Source organism: Prosopis cineraria, unplaced genomic scaffold, assembly GCF_029017545.1.
Source record: "Prosopis cineraria cultivar Desert tree isolate PC_DT_omini unplaced genomic scaffold, ASM2901754v1 PC4, whole genome shotgun sequence".
Lineage (NCBI taxonomy): Eukaryota > Viridiplantae > Streptophyta > Magnoliopsida > Fabales > Fabaceae > Prosopis > Prosopis cineraria.
In genome coordinates this window covers 39,095,746-39,112,069 of record NW_026555335.1, presented here as the reverse complement: position 1 = coordinate 39,112,069, position 16,324 = coordinate 39,095,746, and the positions used below count along the sequence as shown (strand labels likewise).

Here is a 16,324-nt window from a genome sequence, read left to right as displayed (position 1 = left end):
ATTCAAAAAATTACAAAAGAAGACCAAGGAATTTTTTATTGGTTGTTTTCTATTATTTTTGAAGTTATTTTCTATTATTTTTTAATTAATTACCGGTTAAAGTTAACTTTTATTAATGATAAAATCTAAATTGCATCGTCTTCAAAAGTTAAAGTGAAACATTATATCAAAAATGATTTGAGGGTCCCCTTCTGAATATATTATTTAGGAGTTAATTTATTCATTTATCTTAAATTATATAATTATATAATTAAATTCTCAAAGACATTGAATGAACCTTGAACCATGTGCAAATCATTTAAGGCATTATTTCTCGTTAGTTTTTCCATTATTGAAATCTTCTACGTTAATTAATGCTATTATTGATATTTTAAATAACAAAATATTACCATATAGTAATATTTAAGAGGAGCTGAACTAATATTGCAAGAAGCACTAGTATTTCTCTTGGCATATATTTTAATATATTCCCAAAAGAAAGAAATTATGGAAAAAATTTCTTTGACATCAGCTCTCTTTCTTGTTCTTCTTGTGTCATCTACATTTTACGGTAAATATCAGTTTCTTAAGGTGATATTAAAAGCATAATTGTATAGAGCTTGAGCATTTTGTCACTTGTTTATATTTCTTGTTAGACATTTTATATTTGTATTGGTTGATATTCATGATGGTGTAGGCATTGGCTCTAGTCCAAAATACAAGATACTTTCTAACTATTTCACGATATTAAAAAATGTAGTTAAAAATAATCTGTATCATTAAGATGGTAGAAAAAATCATTAATTTTTAAAACTACCTTTCAATTAAAATCAATCTATTTTAATTACCTTTATATAATGTGATTAAGCTTGTATTAACAATATTTATGTGACTAAAAGAGACTAGCAATTTAGCAGTAGATGACACAAATTAATTATGTAGTGTTATTTTTTGTAAAATGATTGTGCAGGCATAGCAATAGGGCAAGAATGCAGCAGTGACCGTGATTGCAGTTGGGAGACCAAATGCCGAAGTGGAGCTGTGTGTGAAAATGGAAAATGTATTTGTTATGATAACCACACTCACAATTCTGATTCTGAACCCAAATGCACAACTCCCTTTGACTGCCTGAAGTAACTCTAATTCCATCTTTCATGTATCTGCTTCTGTGTTCTACCTAATTCTGCTACCTGAACCATGAACTTAATAAAATAACTAGTTTTTTTTTTTTAACTTTTGATACAGATCCAATATCATAGTTCAATTCAGATTAATTGTTAATTGAGTACTACAACATCAATAAGTCTCGTCCTACTAGATGAAGTTGGCTGCATGGATTGCACAATGACATTATATTTTATCATTGAGTATTTTTTTTTTTTACATAGTTATTTTATTAGGTCAGATTTGAGTATTATCAAATCTAATTGAAAGTAGCTCTCCCAAAAAAAAAAAATTATTCACATGGGCTTGAAATCTCGTATTTGTTAATTACTTTCTGAGCATATTCCTTTTGAACCATGAACCTTACACTTAAATGTTCATGTATGGATGAACCTCACATTATACTCATTTAGTCCTAATTATATTACATAAAAAGGTTATTTTGATCCTATTTAGGCATTTCACTATTTTCTATGCTTATCTTTACTTTTCTACCCTTATTAAATGTTATTAAAAATTATTAAAATAATTCTTTTTGTCTTTATTAGGAGTAGAGATGAAAACTTATTAAATTTTAAAATAGAGTTAATAAAGTTTAAATTTTTTTTATTTTAATAAAAAATACTAGAAGTGATTTATAAATAAAATAAGAAAAAACACTAACCGAGAGAGACTTTTAGAAGGTATAGTTAACTTACATGTGGGTTTTTTCCTTATTTGATTCATAAATAAAATCAAATTGATTTTTTTTTTGTTTGAAGAAATATTATTCGACAACTATGCTCAGAAATGTGTGTGTATTACATTGTCCTTAAAGTATTATTTGCGTCAACTATATTTATTCCAGGTATACGACAAACCACTGCTGAGTTATCCCAAGCACTATAGAGACTTGTGGAGAGCAACTTTCAAAACCTCCTTAATCACACAAATTTCAAAGCAGCAAACAAATAGAATTATGGAAAGAGACAAATTTCAAAATTACATAATTTCCTAACCTGATAGCCTCTCCTTTATAATAGGAGAATAATTTCATTAATCAGCATTAAACATGATTTAATTTTATTGATGGCAATAAACATGATATAAATTCGTTAATGGACAATTATTTTTCAAGAATTTGAAATTTAAATACGTAGTTATTGAAAATGAAGGGCATTCAATTGTCTTAAAATTTAAAATTAAATCATGATTTATTTTAAAATTAAAAACCAGATCAGATAATAACAAAATTTTTCAGATTAACTTGCACGTGACTCCAAAAAGGTAGTGACTCATTTACATCATATAAAATTTATACAAATCCTAAGCCAAGTCTTGAAAGTAGTCAGACAATTCAAAGCCACTCAAGCTTTTGAAACATTGAAAGGTAAACCTCCATAGTCACTTTCTTTGTAGTACTAACCAACAAACATGCATGCACATGTAGTTATTAATCAAAACAAGGATGACGAAAACATCACTTTATTGATTGCAATTTCATGTGTGATAATATTTTGAGTAGAATTTCAAGTGGCCAGAGTAATTGGTTCACAACCATCGTGAACACAGGCCAAGACATCTTTGTAGTCCCTTGAGATTGTGAATGAATCATAGACCTTCCCATTACTGCTCTTCTTGTACTCAAAGAGAAGAGATGACTGATTAAATGCTGTCAATTTCACAAAACCAAAGTCTGAATCTTTGAAAATGCTCCAGCTAGTCTCAACCGGTCCAAACTCTGACAAGTGGCTTCCTCCTCCACCAACTACCACGTGGATTGTTCCATTCACTGTCCCTGAATAGTGATGCTTCTCTGAATTCACACACTGACTCTGCATTGCATGCATTAACAAACCAAAAATTAACGATCTCACACAAGTAACTTGAATGTTCTGATCATAGCTAATTGGAATTCTTCCTTTCTTGTTATGGAAAAAGGAGTATCTTCCATTAGGCTTACTGAAAAGAAGAGACAGACTCCTTTCAACTAGGTTTATTGAAAATCGAATACCTAATCACTTGTTTGGAAGATGAGACCCCTTTCACGTATGCTAATTTGAGTTTTTTATTCCGTGTTTTTTCCAGCATTTTCATGCCACTTATCAAACAGACAAACACTAGTAGCTGATATAGCTGGATCCTTTATTAGAGGGATTTAAGAACATTTCTAGGAGCATGGTTGATTAGTGAAAAATGTCAATAAAAACTCAACGAAGTAGTGTATATATCAATGAATCTGCCGACCTCTAACACTCATTTTACTGTGTCTTCATTGATTTCTTGCATTCACATACATACATGCTTATATTCCTTTTGTTTCTGAAAGACAGAGTATTGCCTCTCATTGTATAACTCATATCAAGGAAATATGATCCTTCCTGTCCAACATAACCAGTACAGTTAGAGAGACAAACCTAAAGAAACTCATTTCATCTTAATTTATCATTTGCATGTCAATTCCTCTTCAACTGAATTAAATGAATAGGAAGAGAAAAACGCGCTAAAGAACTCAAATATAATACATTAATTTGCAACTTATACTGTGAACTCATGCAAAATATGGGAGGTGATAAATTCTCTTGTCTAGGGTTACCTGATAGATGGGGCAAGTTCTTTCATAGTTGTGAATATGACCATAAAATGCAATGTCTACTTTGTATTTCTGCCAGAGCTTTTGTAAGCTGTCTCTTCCCATAGGTTCTCCAGAAATTCCTTGGTCCAAGTAAGCAGAGGAATAACCAAGAACACGATGAGCAGCAAAAATCAACCATGGCTGTTTCTGTCTGTCTGCTGATGCAAAGCAATTCTCGATGAACTTGTATTGAGCGCTTCCCTCCCTCCAATCATGTTCACTGTCTGCTATACAGAAGTGGAACATTCCAAAATCTGTTCCATACCTATAAAAGTAAAACACAATTCATAGTATTCAGCTAATACACACTTCACTGTCACTCTTTAATGGAACAGAAAACTCTGCTGATGCAAATAAGAATAGAAATGAAAATAAATGAACCATTCTTGTTTTTTCTTTGAAGAACTGATATTTCCAGAATCACGTCTAATAATTACCAGAATTTAGCTCGGTTTTCAGCTGGAACATAAAACATGGTCTCAGCTAGTACACCACATTCTCCACCTGAATCATTTGTGTCATAAAAGGAACCAGTCCCAGGACCATCACGTTCATGATTGCCACTGTACGAAGTACTTTAAGTAAGTACGAAGCAATCCAAAAACACAATACTGCATGCACAGAATAACTAAACACACCTTGCAATCATATAAGGCACTCTTGATGCTATGGGTTCCACTTGTGAAGTAAATTGGTCCCACTGTGAGATGTATCCATTCGCATAAGTGATGTCTCCGATGTGGAAAACTATATCAATGTTGTCTAAGTCTTTGATGAGTTGATCTGTGGTGTTCAGAGAACCTGGCTGATAATTATTATACTCATTGGACCCATCACGCTCAGCCTGAAACATTTTTGTTGAGGGGATATAAAGAACACTGCTAATTAATACCATTTGCAAAAAGCATCCCAGGATATGAATTTCACTAAATATGTAGTTTTCATCAATAAAAAGGAGAAGAATTTCACTTGAAACAGATAAGCAATTGCAATTGTTACCTTTCCCATGTCACCAAATATGATGACACGTTGCAATGAGTCCTGTCCTGGAGATGGCGGTGCTTTGAATTGGTATGATTTACTCCAGACATATGAACCATTGAATAATCTATGACCTAACTTGTGTGCCTGAAATGACAGGAATCATCGAAGTTTTCAAAAGTTGGTCTTTTTTTTTATGCCCTTTTGTTTTAGGCATAAAATCAAATGGTTGATGTGCATACAGTGAGTTTGGCCATAAATCTTTCAAGAAACTGGTATGGAAAAAACCAGGATCACGCCACCCAACGGTTCGTGCTGGTGGACCTGCATGTACAAGAATAATTGGCTATTTACAACGATGTTGAATTGGAGAAACTTTCAAGGGAGTATAAGAATTTTGGTCATAAAAAACACCATGTTTTAGGTCTTGTTTGGCAGCCTATGAGAAACGAAAAAAGAAAAACGGGATTCCACAGCCAAAATATGTTTGCCATGCGGAGGTATTTGGATTTGGATTATTCATCTTATCTTCCTTTTCAGTCCTCTCCTTAACCCTTATGCTAATAAAGCACTAGTGCTTTGTGAAAACGGTCTTTGATATTTGAGCCAATAAAGGACAGCATAAAATCTTGGTCTGTATGTGAGCGCCTCATGATCTATAGAAAGCTGGGAGAATAACCGCAAAATTTTATAAGATAAAATTAATGATAATTCGGTTTCCAACAAATTTTTTTAAAAATGAGTTATAAATACTTATTCAAATAGTTGCAAACAAAAGCATCAATTGTAAACTAAAATTACATTTAGAATTTAAATATCTTCTTTGTAATTAAAACTTAATTTGCAATCATTTTAATTGATATTTGCAACTTATTTTAAAAAAAAAATTATTAGGACTTAACAGTCATTAATTCCTTAATGGTCATTCTCCTCGGAAAGAATGAGGATTTTCCCAATATTGAGAAAATTTTGACCCATTTGTCAGTCTAAAAAATCCAAATCTATGTGGAAAGTTATATTTGAGTATTATGCATAATTAAACATGGTAAACTGCACATACCACACATACTGCCTCTATTAAAAGTGAGTGTTGAAGCTGGTGATTGTGTTTGTGATTCCCCCTTAAGACCCCACTCCACAAAAGGCACAGCTTCGTCAATGTTATAGCCGCTTGTCCAGGTCACTGTCATCTACAATTACATATAACAATACAATGCACCAATCAGATGAAGACATGTTTATTTTCAGAAACACAGAATGAGGAACTAATCTACGCATGCAAGTCATGTAGCTCCTTCAAAACTAGCAGAATTCTGGAAATTCAAAGTAACAATGTGTTCTCAAGAATAGTTTAAACTTACTTCGTTCCAAGCTTTACCCTGAGAAAGGCGTGGATAGAGTGGAGACTTGGGATTCACAAAGCTGATTGTATTCGAAATTGCCACCAATTTTGGCTGCATTTATCACACACTTCTCATTCATATCTTCAAAACATTAAAACGTTCTGTTAAGTCAATGAAGGAATGCGACAAAACAGAGACACCCACATTGGACAATCCCCCTGAGAATAATGCCAATGAGAAATCTGATCGCTGATTGATCAGCAGAAACTTGAGAGATGCTTGGCCTGTCTTGGTGTAGTCCTCGTTGGATTCGTTGGCAAACCTATACTGCAAAATTGAGAATCAATAGAGAGGTTGAGTTTTCAAGGTTTTGAACTGGTTTGTATTCAAATCAAAACGACGACGTAGACATACCTTTATAGGAGCAGAGCATATAAAGGGGGCCACTTGTCTTGAGTTTTCTGACTTGTCAACCTCTAGACAAAATGATGAGCTACCCATTGCACAGAGAATCAAAACCCACTAAGTTCCAACAAAATTCTGACATAACTCCAAGTAATGAAAAGAGTCAAAAGACAAATTAATAAAATTACTTGAAATTTGCAGGAGAAAAAACAGCAACCCAGTCATCTTCACTGGGATTAGGACTGTGAAGTTCCACAGTAACCCACTCAGAATCCTTCCCCTGCGCGTGAGGTGAATGAAGTTATTGCATGCAGAAACTTGCATCATCATTATCATCAAGTCCAGATCACAGTAAGAGACTATTTGTACTATGTTAAGCATATTTATGATCTGACCTCGATGCCTAGAAGAAGAGGATGGGCTTGAATGGAGGCATTATGGAGAAGCTCATAAGTGGTTCTGTGAATAGCAATCTTCGACAGAGGCTGCACTCCATTACCGGAATAAGCTGATGAGAAATAAGCTGACAATAGGACTATGAATGGAATTTTCAAGCACATGATGAAGCAACTCATTATTAGAGATGAAAGTTCGGCAATGGAGGCAAGTCTTAGCATTTGACTTTAAGTTGGAGCTATTTGTAATATGGTCTGTGAATATATATATATATATATATATATAATGGACATTTAATTGTTTAGTGTTTCTGAATATTTTATAAGTGATTTCTAAATTAGTGGATCTGCCGGCTCTTTTGTTTGAATAATGCATTCCCAGTTTTCAGCTGAGCTCATGTATGAGTCTTCAAAAAGCATAGACAATTTTTTTGACCAAAATGAAATCATGCATTCATATACGCACAAAATTATATGACTGAACAAAATTTTTTTATCCATTTCCAAACTATTTTATGGAAAGGATAGACTTTTCTTTTTTTCTTTGTATGATTATCTAACTATCAATTCAAGATCTCATGTTTAAAAAGTCACAGTCCCTTCCATTAAAACTAGAACACATGATAGGAAGCCCAAGGTTATGTAGCACTTTCCTGTAGTTTTGATATAGATATGTTTCACTTGAATTTATTAATAAAATCAAAACTTCTTCCTTTAGTTTATTTATGTTTATTTAAAAAATAAAGCCTTTTATATTATATCATCGTAAATTACTAACTTATATATATCAATTTTATTTTGTTCTAATTTTTTTTCCGCTGCCATACTTTGTTTTAGAAAGTTAAAATTAAATTAAAACATACTGCTAAAATTTTAAGAAAAACTATAATTTTAATAAAACAAAACAGCACCCGTACAATCAATCTTATTTTATTAGATTTTGGCAAAAGAAGCAGCGATTGTGGCTAAATATATTATTTGCATTCCCACGAAGGAATGGTCTTCGTTCAATGCTTGCGTGACTAATTAAGCAGATTTTATTGATAAAAACTTTTCTTTTCAACTAAACAAATAAAGTTTCCCCCAATTTTCAGACACAACCGAAATAAAAATAACAACAACAACAACAACTTCTTGTATTTGTGTTATTCACAAAACACGTTTGCAGGTGGGTAAGAAGGTGCAGGGTTGGAAGAAGTAAGTGTCTATCCTTCTCATGATAAAAGGCAGTTATTAATGCAATCCCTATATTCCTCATGTCGTGTTTTAGATTTCCAAAGTACACCTATGTGAAACCTGACAGATTGGTCTCGAAATTTTACGGGAGTAATAATGACAGAAGTGGCATTTGAATTTGGCCAATGATGAGGGTGGCCTGGGATTTAATATTTCTCTGCTAGCCAAAACGGCTTGCAGAGTCCTTCAACAACCTGATAGCATGTGGGTTCGGGTGTTAAAAAGTAGTACTTATTTCCCTAACTGCTTGTTCCTTGACGCTAAAAAAGGACTAGAACCACTTGACCGTAGTAAGCTTGTTAAGAAACCCGATGCAGAAATTGATGCAGCCCTAACTGCTGCTTCACTTATTTCCAATGGTACATGGGATTTGACTTTAGTTAGTGATCATACTGATGAAGTGATGCTTAATTTGATTAGGAAGATGCCATTTTCTGCTACACGGCGTCCTGACAGACTTGTTTGGGCAGGATCAAAGAAGGGTGAATATGTGGTCAGAGATGGTCACAGACTCAACTTCCACAGATCTGCAGGGGAGATTCCTAGACTGCATTGGCCCACAGGGGGTGATAGCTCGAGGTTATGGAAGAAGGTATGGAATCTAGATGTTTCCCCGGAAGGTAAAAAAATTTGTTTGGAGGTTGCTTAACTCTGCCTTGCCAACAAATGAGGCTCTCTTTAAAAGGAATTATGTGGTAAAGAACCTGAAAGCCCAGAGCATCTTTTTTTATTTTTTGTGAACGGGTTAAACATGTTGATTCATTGGGGACGGATAGTATCTGTAGTTGGTTTTATCAAGCTTTAACTGGTATCTCTCCACTAGATAATTATGGGCAGGCTCATGTGGCCTTCTTCTGCTAGTATATTTGGAAGTTTCGCTGCAAGATGGTTTTTGATAATGACCCACCTGATCCTGGCAAATTGATTACTATCTCCGGAACTGGTCTGAACGAATTTTGGAGCGCTCGTGGGGCTTTTAACAGAGAAGGAAGCCTCTAGCTGGTGTGCTGTGGTCAGACTTTGGGATAAGCCACCTCAAGATAGTATCAAGCTGAATTGTGATGGTATTGTTGCACGGAACTCTGCCGGCTCCTTTTTAGCTGGATGGGGGGAGAGTATATAGGCAAATTCTGGTTTTATGGCTGAGATGATAGCAGTTAACAAAGCAAAGGATATGATTACTGAATGGCCTAAGCAACGTATAGTTTAGGGGTGTTCACGGGACGGGACGAGACCGGAACACTCCCGTCCCGTGTCCCGTCCCGAAAAAAAGATCGGGACTGAATTTTGGTCCCGTGTCCCGTCCCGTCCCGAAAGTCGTCCCGTCCCGTTAAGAGTCGGGACGGGACTAGGACAAAATCGGGACGTCCCGCCGTCCCGATAAATGAAATAATATCGAAAAAAGATCTGGATAATAATGTTCATTAAAATTTTAAATTATATAATTTATTAAGTTTAAAATTAAAATAACACAAGTACATAAATAACAATAATTTAAAATCAATTATTGAATTATTTTAATCACAACTACATATTATAATAAAAAATACAAGTGATCTTTATGCTATAAAATTAGCAACAACAGGCAAGTCAAATACAACATCAAATAATTGTTCTTCTACTTTAGTGAAGATATACTAAGCTAATGACTCTTCTAAAAATAAGCAAGAAGTATGTTATAAATAAAAGTTATTAAATAGATAGATATAAGAATAAATTATATTAATATAATTAATATATTATAAAAAAGATATCGCCATGTTTACTCCATACCATTAAAATTATCAATATAAAAATACTTTAGTTTTAAATAAGAATTGTAAGTATTAAAATTATAATTGATATAATTAATATAAGTATAAATTATATTAATATAATTAATATATTTAAAATAAAAAATAATATATATAATATTCGGGACGGGACGGGACGTCCTGATGGTAATCCCGTGTCCCGTCCCGTCCCGAACCCCTTTCCTGTCCCGTCCCGTAAAGTCCCGTCCCGATTATTTTCGGGCCGGGACAAGACCCGTTTCGATATGATCGGGACGATACCGGGCCAATCGGGACGCGTCCAGATTGAACACCCCTAATATAGTTATTGAAGTTGATTGCTATGAACTTTTTAAGGTTTGTACTAATCGGAATTTATTGCTGTGGTTCGCAATCTCATACTCTGGTTCTTGATATTTGGGATAAATTAGAGTCTTGTGAGGGTATTTCCTTCGCTCTTGTTCTTCGCGAAGCAAACTCTGCTGACGCCCGGTTGCAGGGATGGCTTTAAAGGAGTGCTTTGATTCTTCGTAACGACTCTGGTGCATCTGATTCAGTTCTCGGCTACATTGTGTTGGAGGAAGACCGTGAAGGCATTGGTTAATGCTGTCGTCTTTTAATGGTTGTCCTTTTCTTTTGATTGTTCTTATTTCCGTCGAACTTATCCTCGCTTGTTTTATTTCCGTTGAACCTTTTACTGTTTTCTGGTGTAGTTGGAGATTTATCTACTTTGCATTTTGACTGAATGAAATTTTTCTGGCCCCCACCAAAAAACAAAATAAAAAAAAAAAAACAAAACGGTTGAGCGCGTTATGCAACCAAAAAAACTGGTTTACATGAATCAAGAAAATTAATTAAATTGATCATTTGATATTGTCGTGTGGATACTGTTGGAGCCAGTTTTCTTAAACTATATATAAATAATTTTGAAAATTTAATATCATATTTCTATATTTTATTTTTTATAATATGTTTGCAAGTTAAAAACAAATTGGGTTGGTCTCATGCTAGAATTATTAAAATAGATTGAGTTTGCTTTGGTAAGGTTCGTGACTTCAAAACTTGAAACGATCCAACCTGAATCGGTTTGGTTAAATTAAAAACCAAATCAAACCTTGTTAGACATCAATTTTGTTCGGTTCATTTCCGTTCAATGTATTTAACTTTGAAAACCCTTGCCTTGATTAAAAAAAAATATTAAAAACTACGTACTTGCGACTTTGCTTTAAAAAAAAAAAAAAAAGATTCAATACTCAAGATCTACACATTACACCCGAGCTCTTTCCATATCTAAATTGCTATGCTATGATTGATGACATAACAAAAGCTTAAAAAGCACCGCTCATGATGATAATGAACAATAATGTGGCAGCTGATGTGATCAGTAAGCACTCTGATCTGAGGCAACAATGTTTCAGTCAATATTATGCAGAAAGAACGAACCGGCTGGAGGATTCGCCATCGAAGTCTGATGGTTTGAAGTTTCTCTGGCTGCTTCGTTTTGTCTCAGCGCTTAGAGATTGTTGGGGAAAGCAGCTTCTCCAACTCCACTAAACTGAAAACCCGTTAAGATAAGCTTAACAACTTAGCGTCAGCTTCCATACACAAGAATGAAGAAGTGAGTCTCACTAAGTTTCTTTATGATAAGCTTGACCTATTGTTATTTCTATTTTATTTTTAGATTGGATTTAACTAAGAAATTTCCTCTAAGATGCTAATCGAGGAGAAAAGATCTGCAAGCTGACTTACATCTCATATTTGCGATACGCTTCGTTTCTTTTGGTAATGTACAAATCGCTATCTTTGGGAATATTGTTTAAAGAACTACCTGCAAAACCAGCAGAGGATTAGTAACACATTAGAGTGTAGATCTAACGGTAAGAAAGCTTGAAAAGGTAGAGGAATCTACAGGATTTCCCTGAACTTTTTCCTCAAAAATTAATCATAATTGACAGAATTAAATAAAACTATTTCCCATAAGAGGCTCATTTTGAAGATAAGGCAAGCGCAGCAATGGAATTAGAGATATGAAATTCAAAACTCAGACGCATGGCTTATGCCTGCAAAGCAACTAAAAACGAAAATGGGATTGCCAGAAGAAAGGAAATATATTTTACCCAAATTTCCCACTCCTCAAAATATACTTCACTCAATATTCCCAATCCAGGCAAAAGTAATAACTCCATAGAACTGCATCCCAGAACACGCTAACACACACACACACACACACACAAGGAGAAAGAGAAAGCTAAGTAGGCTAGATGGACTGATATGATTACCACAAACAAGCAAGGCAGCTGCCCAAACTGCAATTATGAAATAAGAACCAAATTGATTACACACACACAACGTTTATGGTTGTCTGCATATTATTGTGTTTCAGAGCTTTTCAATAATTTAATCCTCTCGCTTCTATTCTCTTCCCTTCCCTTAAAGACAAAGTGTCAGCATTGTTGCCCGCCAGATAAGTTACTTCAAAGAAATATGCCATTTTCTGCTTAGTAATCACTACAGAGATAGGAGGCATAAGGTTCAGTAGCATGAAAACTGAAACGGGCATTCTTTTCTAAATTCTTGAAGACAGATAAGCATTGAGAAGTTAAGACAAATAAAAACATACATGGAAGTGGGGCCAGGTGTTTCATTGGCACATCTTTCTGAACCTTCAGTGAAGTATTCTTGTCAGGCTGATCTAAAACCTGTTCAAGCAAGTAGTAAAAGTCTAAAAGATAATCTCAATGTATAAGCAGATGCCCAGTTATCAACAACCACAAATAATTGAAGATAATCATTACCGTCAAAGATGAAATAATTTTAATGCTGATGGGAAAGATATAGAGTTAAAACTATAACAGGAGTACTATGTTTAAGATTGACTATAGACACCCACAGCATAGAAGTTCTCCCCATGTTCATGGTACAGATTGAACTGTAAATTCAAAGGCCACAAGAGAAAAACATAAGGACTAGCAAAGATAGGCAGAGAATTGGTACCTTCTTCTTTTCCCTTCTCTTTAATATCTTTAAATGGCATTTTTTAATATAGTGCATCAAATGATATCGAGAATGCCTTGAACACAACTGCTCTTGGACCTTAGGGTTTTCAGCTAGCCAATCAGAAATCTCCTTGGACTTGACCACCTCATCCTTATCCAAAGTTTCCAGCCATGAATAAACTGGTATCCATTGATCCGTGCGCTGAAATCGAGCATGTGGAATATCAAGCTGATTTACTTCCTTCTCCTGCCACATCGAAAGGCAAGAAAGTGTCAGGTGTTAATATTTGCCTATTATTGTTTATATATTTATTCAAAGTTTTTAAAGACAACATGGTATGAAGAACTTTTGAAAATATATCACCAGAAAACAATGAGAAAGTTGCTCTGGGAAGGCATCTTGTTTCCTAATCTATTATTGTTGAAATATCCTAGTCTTACAAGATAAACCATTCTTTAAACAGTTAGATAATGCTTTTTGTATCCACAGCAAAACACACACACACACACACACACACACACAGAAGGGGAAGGTCCCAGTTTTTACAGACCATAACTATATCCTTGGACCTTGTTATGCGCGTGCTATATTTTACACATAGAAATGGGAACAAAAACTCTAAATTGTGGGACAAGACAAATTATTTCTTAAGTAAATTATACGTCTTCATAATTTATCCTTCACCTCATAAATGAACAGGCTTCAACACAATCTCAGTTGATGAGAATCAAGAAAAAAGTCCTGCTACTACATTGAAACCTTAAATCCTGATTTGCCCATCTATCAAGCAACGGAACATTGTTTATCAAAATTCTCATCTCTAGTCTTCTGAATCTACAATTTCTACAAGTGGAACCAGGGTAAACATGCCTCTACCAATTGGCTTGTGATTACCATATTATTGCATATGAGAACCTCCTAAAAGGTGTAACCTGTCAAATTATTCCAAGGTTTGGTAGAGGAACCGGGGGAAATCCCACACAATGAGGGAATCCAAACAAAGTGAACTGCCGTAACATCAGCCAGTGGGAGGGAGAAGAAAGTTTAAATGAGGGTTATCCCATTCTTATAGTCTAGAGAACCCCCAACCTACTTATATTTTCCCATCCGGCATCTAAGAGAAAGCCCGAGTTTAAAACTTAATGTTAATTACAGGATTAACATTAACTACACGTGTAAACAAAAGGCTACAAAAATGATGAGGACGGTGATAGCAGACTACGGAAGATCCCGGGGGAAAAAAACTCAAGCAAGCGCAGTACCTGAGGAGGGAATCTCATGCAATTCTGAATGGAAATAAGCCTATGACAGAGATCAGAACGAGGCATAGATTTGAGGCCCTCGGGTAAGGAATCATGGTTGGAGTCGATCCAGGCTTCGACCTCGACCATGGTGACTTCTTTAGCCTCAGGGAAAGAAGAAAGCCAAGCTCGAGCCATGGTTTCCCATTCTTCGCTTTGGTCAGTTTGGTTCGGGTCGGAGTTCATGGGATCTTCTGTGATTTCCTTTGGCTCTGCCGCAGAGCTCGACATTCTGCTCTACGCCGCGACAAGTGCGATCCAAGACAACCGTACACGGCATTTCCGGCTGCTAAGCTAACTAGAGTTGGGCAAAGCCTAAAACGACAGCGCTTGCTGTTGTTTCTCGGTACCGGACTTCCAGTTATCCAGGGATTCTAGCATGCGTTTTGTCCTGGACATTAAAAAAAAAAAAAAAGGAAAATTTCATTTAACATGTATTTAGGAATTAGCGTTTTGGGAGAGAATATCTCTTTAAATAGCGTTTCTCGAGGGATTAGCCTCAACTAATAACTAAAAGAATACTTTGAGCAACCAAAAAAAAAAAAGAGTAATGAGCATTTTTTTATTTGTTAATGTAACCGTTCACTAATATTTAACCAATCCAAGATGGAGAAGTTCTAGAGTACTTCAAAAGTACCAACGCAGCTGTACACTTAGCCAATTACAAACATACCAACTCAACAAATTAAAGGGAGATTATCATTTAGAGCACAATTTAACATGATATTAAATGGGCTCTTTTATTGGTTATTGATTTGAGCTATGACAAAGTGATCTTTAAAAACAATTGTCTTAAGTACCTCGCATTCAAAAAGATCATCCCCGAGCTGGGTGACTGGAGGTGCAAAAGACTTACTGAAGTCATCATTCACCTTATGGTCTTCATAGTTGGTTTTTCTATCGTCTTTGTTCCACGTGAAGACAATTGTGTAGCTAACTCTATAGCAACTACCTCTCTCTCAAGGATGTGAGTCCAATAGGATGGATATCCATACCATCACTTCCTTTGTCTTGGTCACTAGCCAGAGATGCCATGAGTTGTGGATTGTCTCCTACTGTTTGTTGGCCCTTAAGTTCAAAATTGATGTAATATCGCTTAAATTACCACAAATATTTAATCATGTCACCGTAACTTACCATGATAGTTAGGGAATAATCACCTTAATAATTCTACCATAGTAAATAGGGATTAATTGCAATTACAAAGAATTAACTATAATAAAAAAAGAAAAGGACTCAATACAAAAAGTTTATTATGGTTATTAAAATTGAACTAACTAAATCACTTCATATAAGTATAAGGGTCCCTACCATGATAGACTAGATTCTATCATGATACCATAGTTTAAAACTGAATAAAAACACTCTAGTATATTAGTATAAACCTTTTTAATCAATAGGATCCCAAGATTTGAATGAGTAAATAAAGTTTTTCAAGCTAAATCATGCATCAATCAAAGTATAACATCATATGGAAGCTTGGGATATCAATAAGATTGAAAACATTAGAAAAATAAGGTTAAACATGTCATTTCTCAACATTTCTAGAGTATTTGCCACAACCAAGCCTCTGTGCATCACAACTAGAGCTCTTATATGCCATGTGTCGCGATGCACTATACAAAATCAATGACAGCAATTTGCTTTCACACTTTAGTTCCGAGGCTAAACTTTCGGTGTATCTCAAATTTTATTCTAATGTTTGATTGAGATAATTTAGGTGTTCATAAAAAGCTTTTTTAGTGAATGAACTAATGGCACAAATTATATCGTATCACAAAATTGAACACCCAAAACCAAAGCTAACATATTTTCACACTTTTCAAACTTTCAATATGTCCAAACCACAAAAAAAGTGCTAAAAGCCCAAAAACCTACATAGACTATATTTAAAGGACCTATGACAATTTGTACAATGCGTTACAATAGACAAATGCAACATAGTTTTCATTTTTATTCCTCAATCTTAATTTCATCAAAAATCACTAGGGGAGGTAACAATGAAATCTCCAAAATAATCATTACAATCATTTGAAATAACTACAAACATACTTGCATCAATATATTGCCATGTTTAAACCATAATTCTCATACAACATAACTTAGGGCACAAAATACATTCAAACATACATAAAGA

At 34.6% G+C, this 16,324-nt stretch overlaps 2 protein-coding genes across 3 annotated transcripts; both read right to left on the bottom strand.

The window, feature by feature from the left end:
• Positions 1–2,396: 2,396 nt before the first annotated feature.
• On the bottom strand, positions 2,397–7,102 carry LOC129309445 (probable inactive purple acid phosphatase 27). Its single transcript, XM_054951027.1, has 12 exons — positions 6,882–7,102; positions 6,675–6,766; positions 6,496–6,574; positions 6,286–6,408; positions 6,100–6,192; positions 5,799–5,928; positions 4,977–5,062; positions 4,757–4,885; positions 4,396–4,601; positions 4,195–4,320; positions 3,719–4,022; positions 2,397–2,957 (listed from the first exon to the last, which is right to left on the bottom strand). Exons 1-12 carry the CDS (start codon positions 7,059–7,061, stop codon positions 2,652–2,654), a joined length of 1,854 nt encoding a protein of 617 aa, XP_054807002.1. The 5' UTR covers positions 7,062–7,102; the 3' UTR covers positions 2,397–2,651.
• Positions 7,103–11,150: 4,048 nt separating this feature from the next.
• On the bottom strand, positions 11,151–14,544 carry LOC129309600 (uncharacterized). 2 transcript variants are annotated; one of them, XM_054951227.1, is made up of 5 exons: positions 14,149–14,544; positions 12,884–13,132; positions 12,510–12,588; positions 11,639–11,717; positions 11,151–11,465 (listed from the first exon to the last, which is right to left on the bottom strand). In XM_054951227.1, exons 1-5 carry the CDS (start codon positions 14,416–14,418, stop codon positions 11,456–11,458), a joined length of 687 nt encoding a protein of 228 aa, XP_054807202.1. In that variant the 5' UTR covers positions 14,419–14,544; the 3' UTR covers positions 11,151–11,455. The 2 variants fall into 2 exon arrangements, with proteins under 2 accessions (XP_054807202.1, XP_054807201.1); XM_054951226.1 differs by having other exon boundaries at positions 11,151–11,444; positions 14,149–14,542.
• Positions 14,545–16,324: the final 1,780 nt, after the last annotated feature.

Bases quoted from the DNA above. Each gene is read 5' to 3' on its own strand.
- LOC129309445 (XM_054951027.1), bottom strand. From the start codon at position 7,061: ATGAGTTGCTTCATCATGTGCTTGAAAATTCCATTCATAGTCCTATTG. The intron at 5,063-5,798 runs GTATGTGCAGTT...TTGTACATGCAG, and splicing joins TAATAGAGGCAGTATGTGTG to GTCCACCAGCACGAACCGTT. The intron at 4,321-4,395 runs GTGTGTTTAGTT...TACTTCGTACAG, and splicing joins GTGCCTTATATGATTGCAAG to TGGCAATCATGAACGTGATG.
- LOC129309600 (XM_054951226.1), bottom strand. From the start codon at position 14,418: ATGTCGAGCTCTGCGGCAGAGCCAAAGGAAATCACAGAAGATCCCATG. The intron at 13,133-14,148 runs GTACTGCGCTTG...TCGATGTGGCAG, and splicing joins GCATGAGATTCCCTCCTCAG to GAGAAGGAAGTAAATCAGCT. The intron at 11,445-11,638 runs GTAAGTCAGCTT...ACGGGTTTTCAG, and splicing joins GCGTATCGCAAATATGAGAT to TTTAGTGGAGTTGGAGAAGC.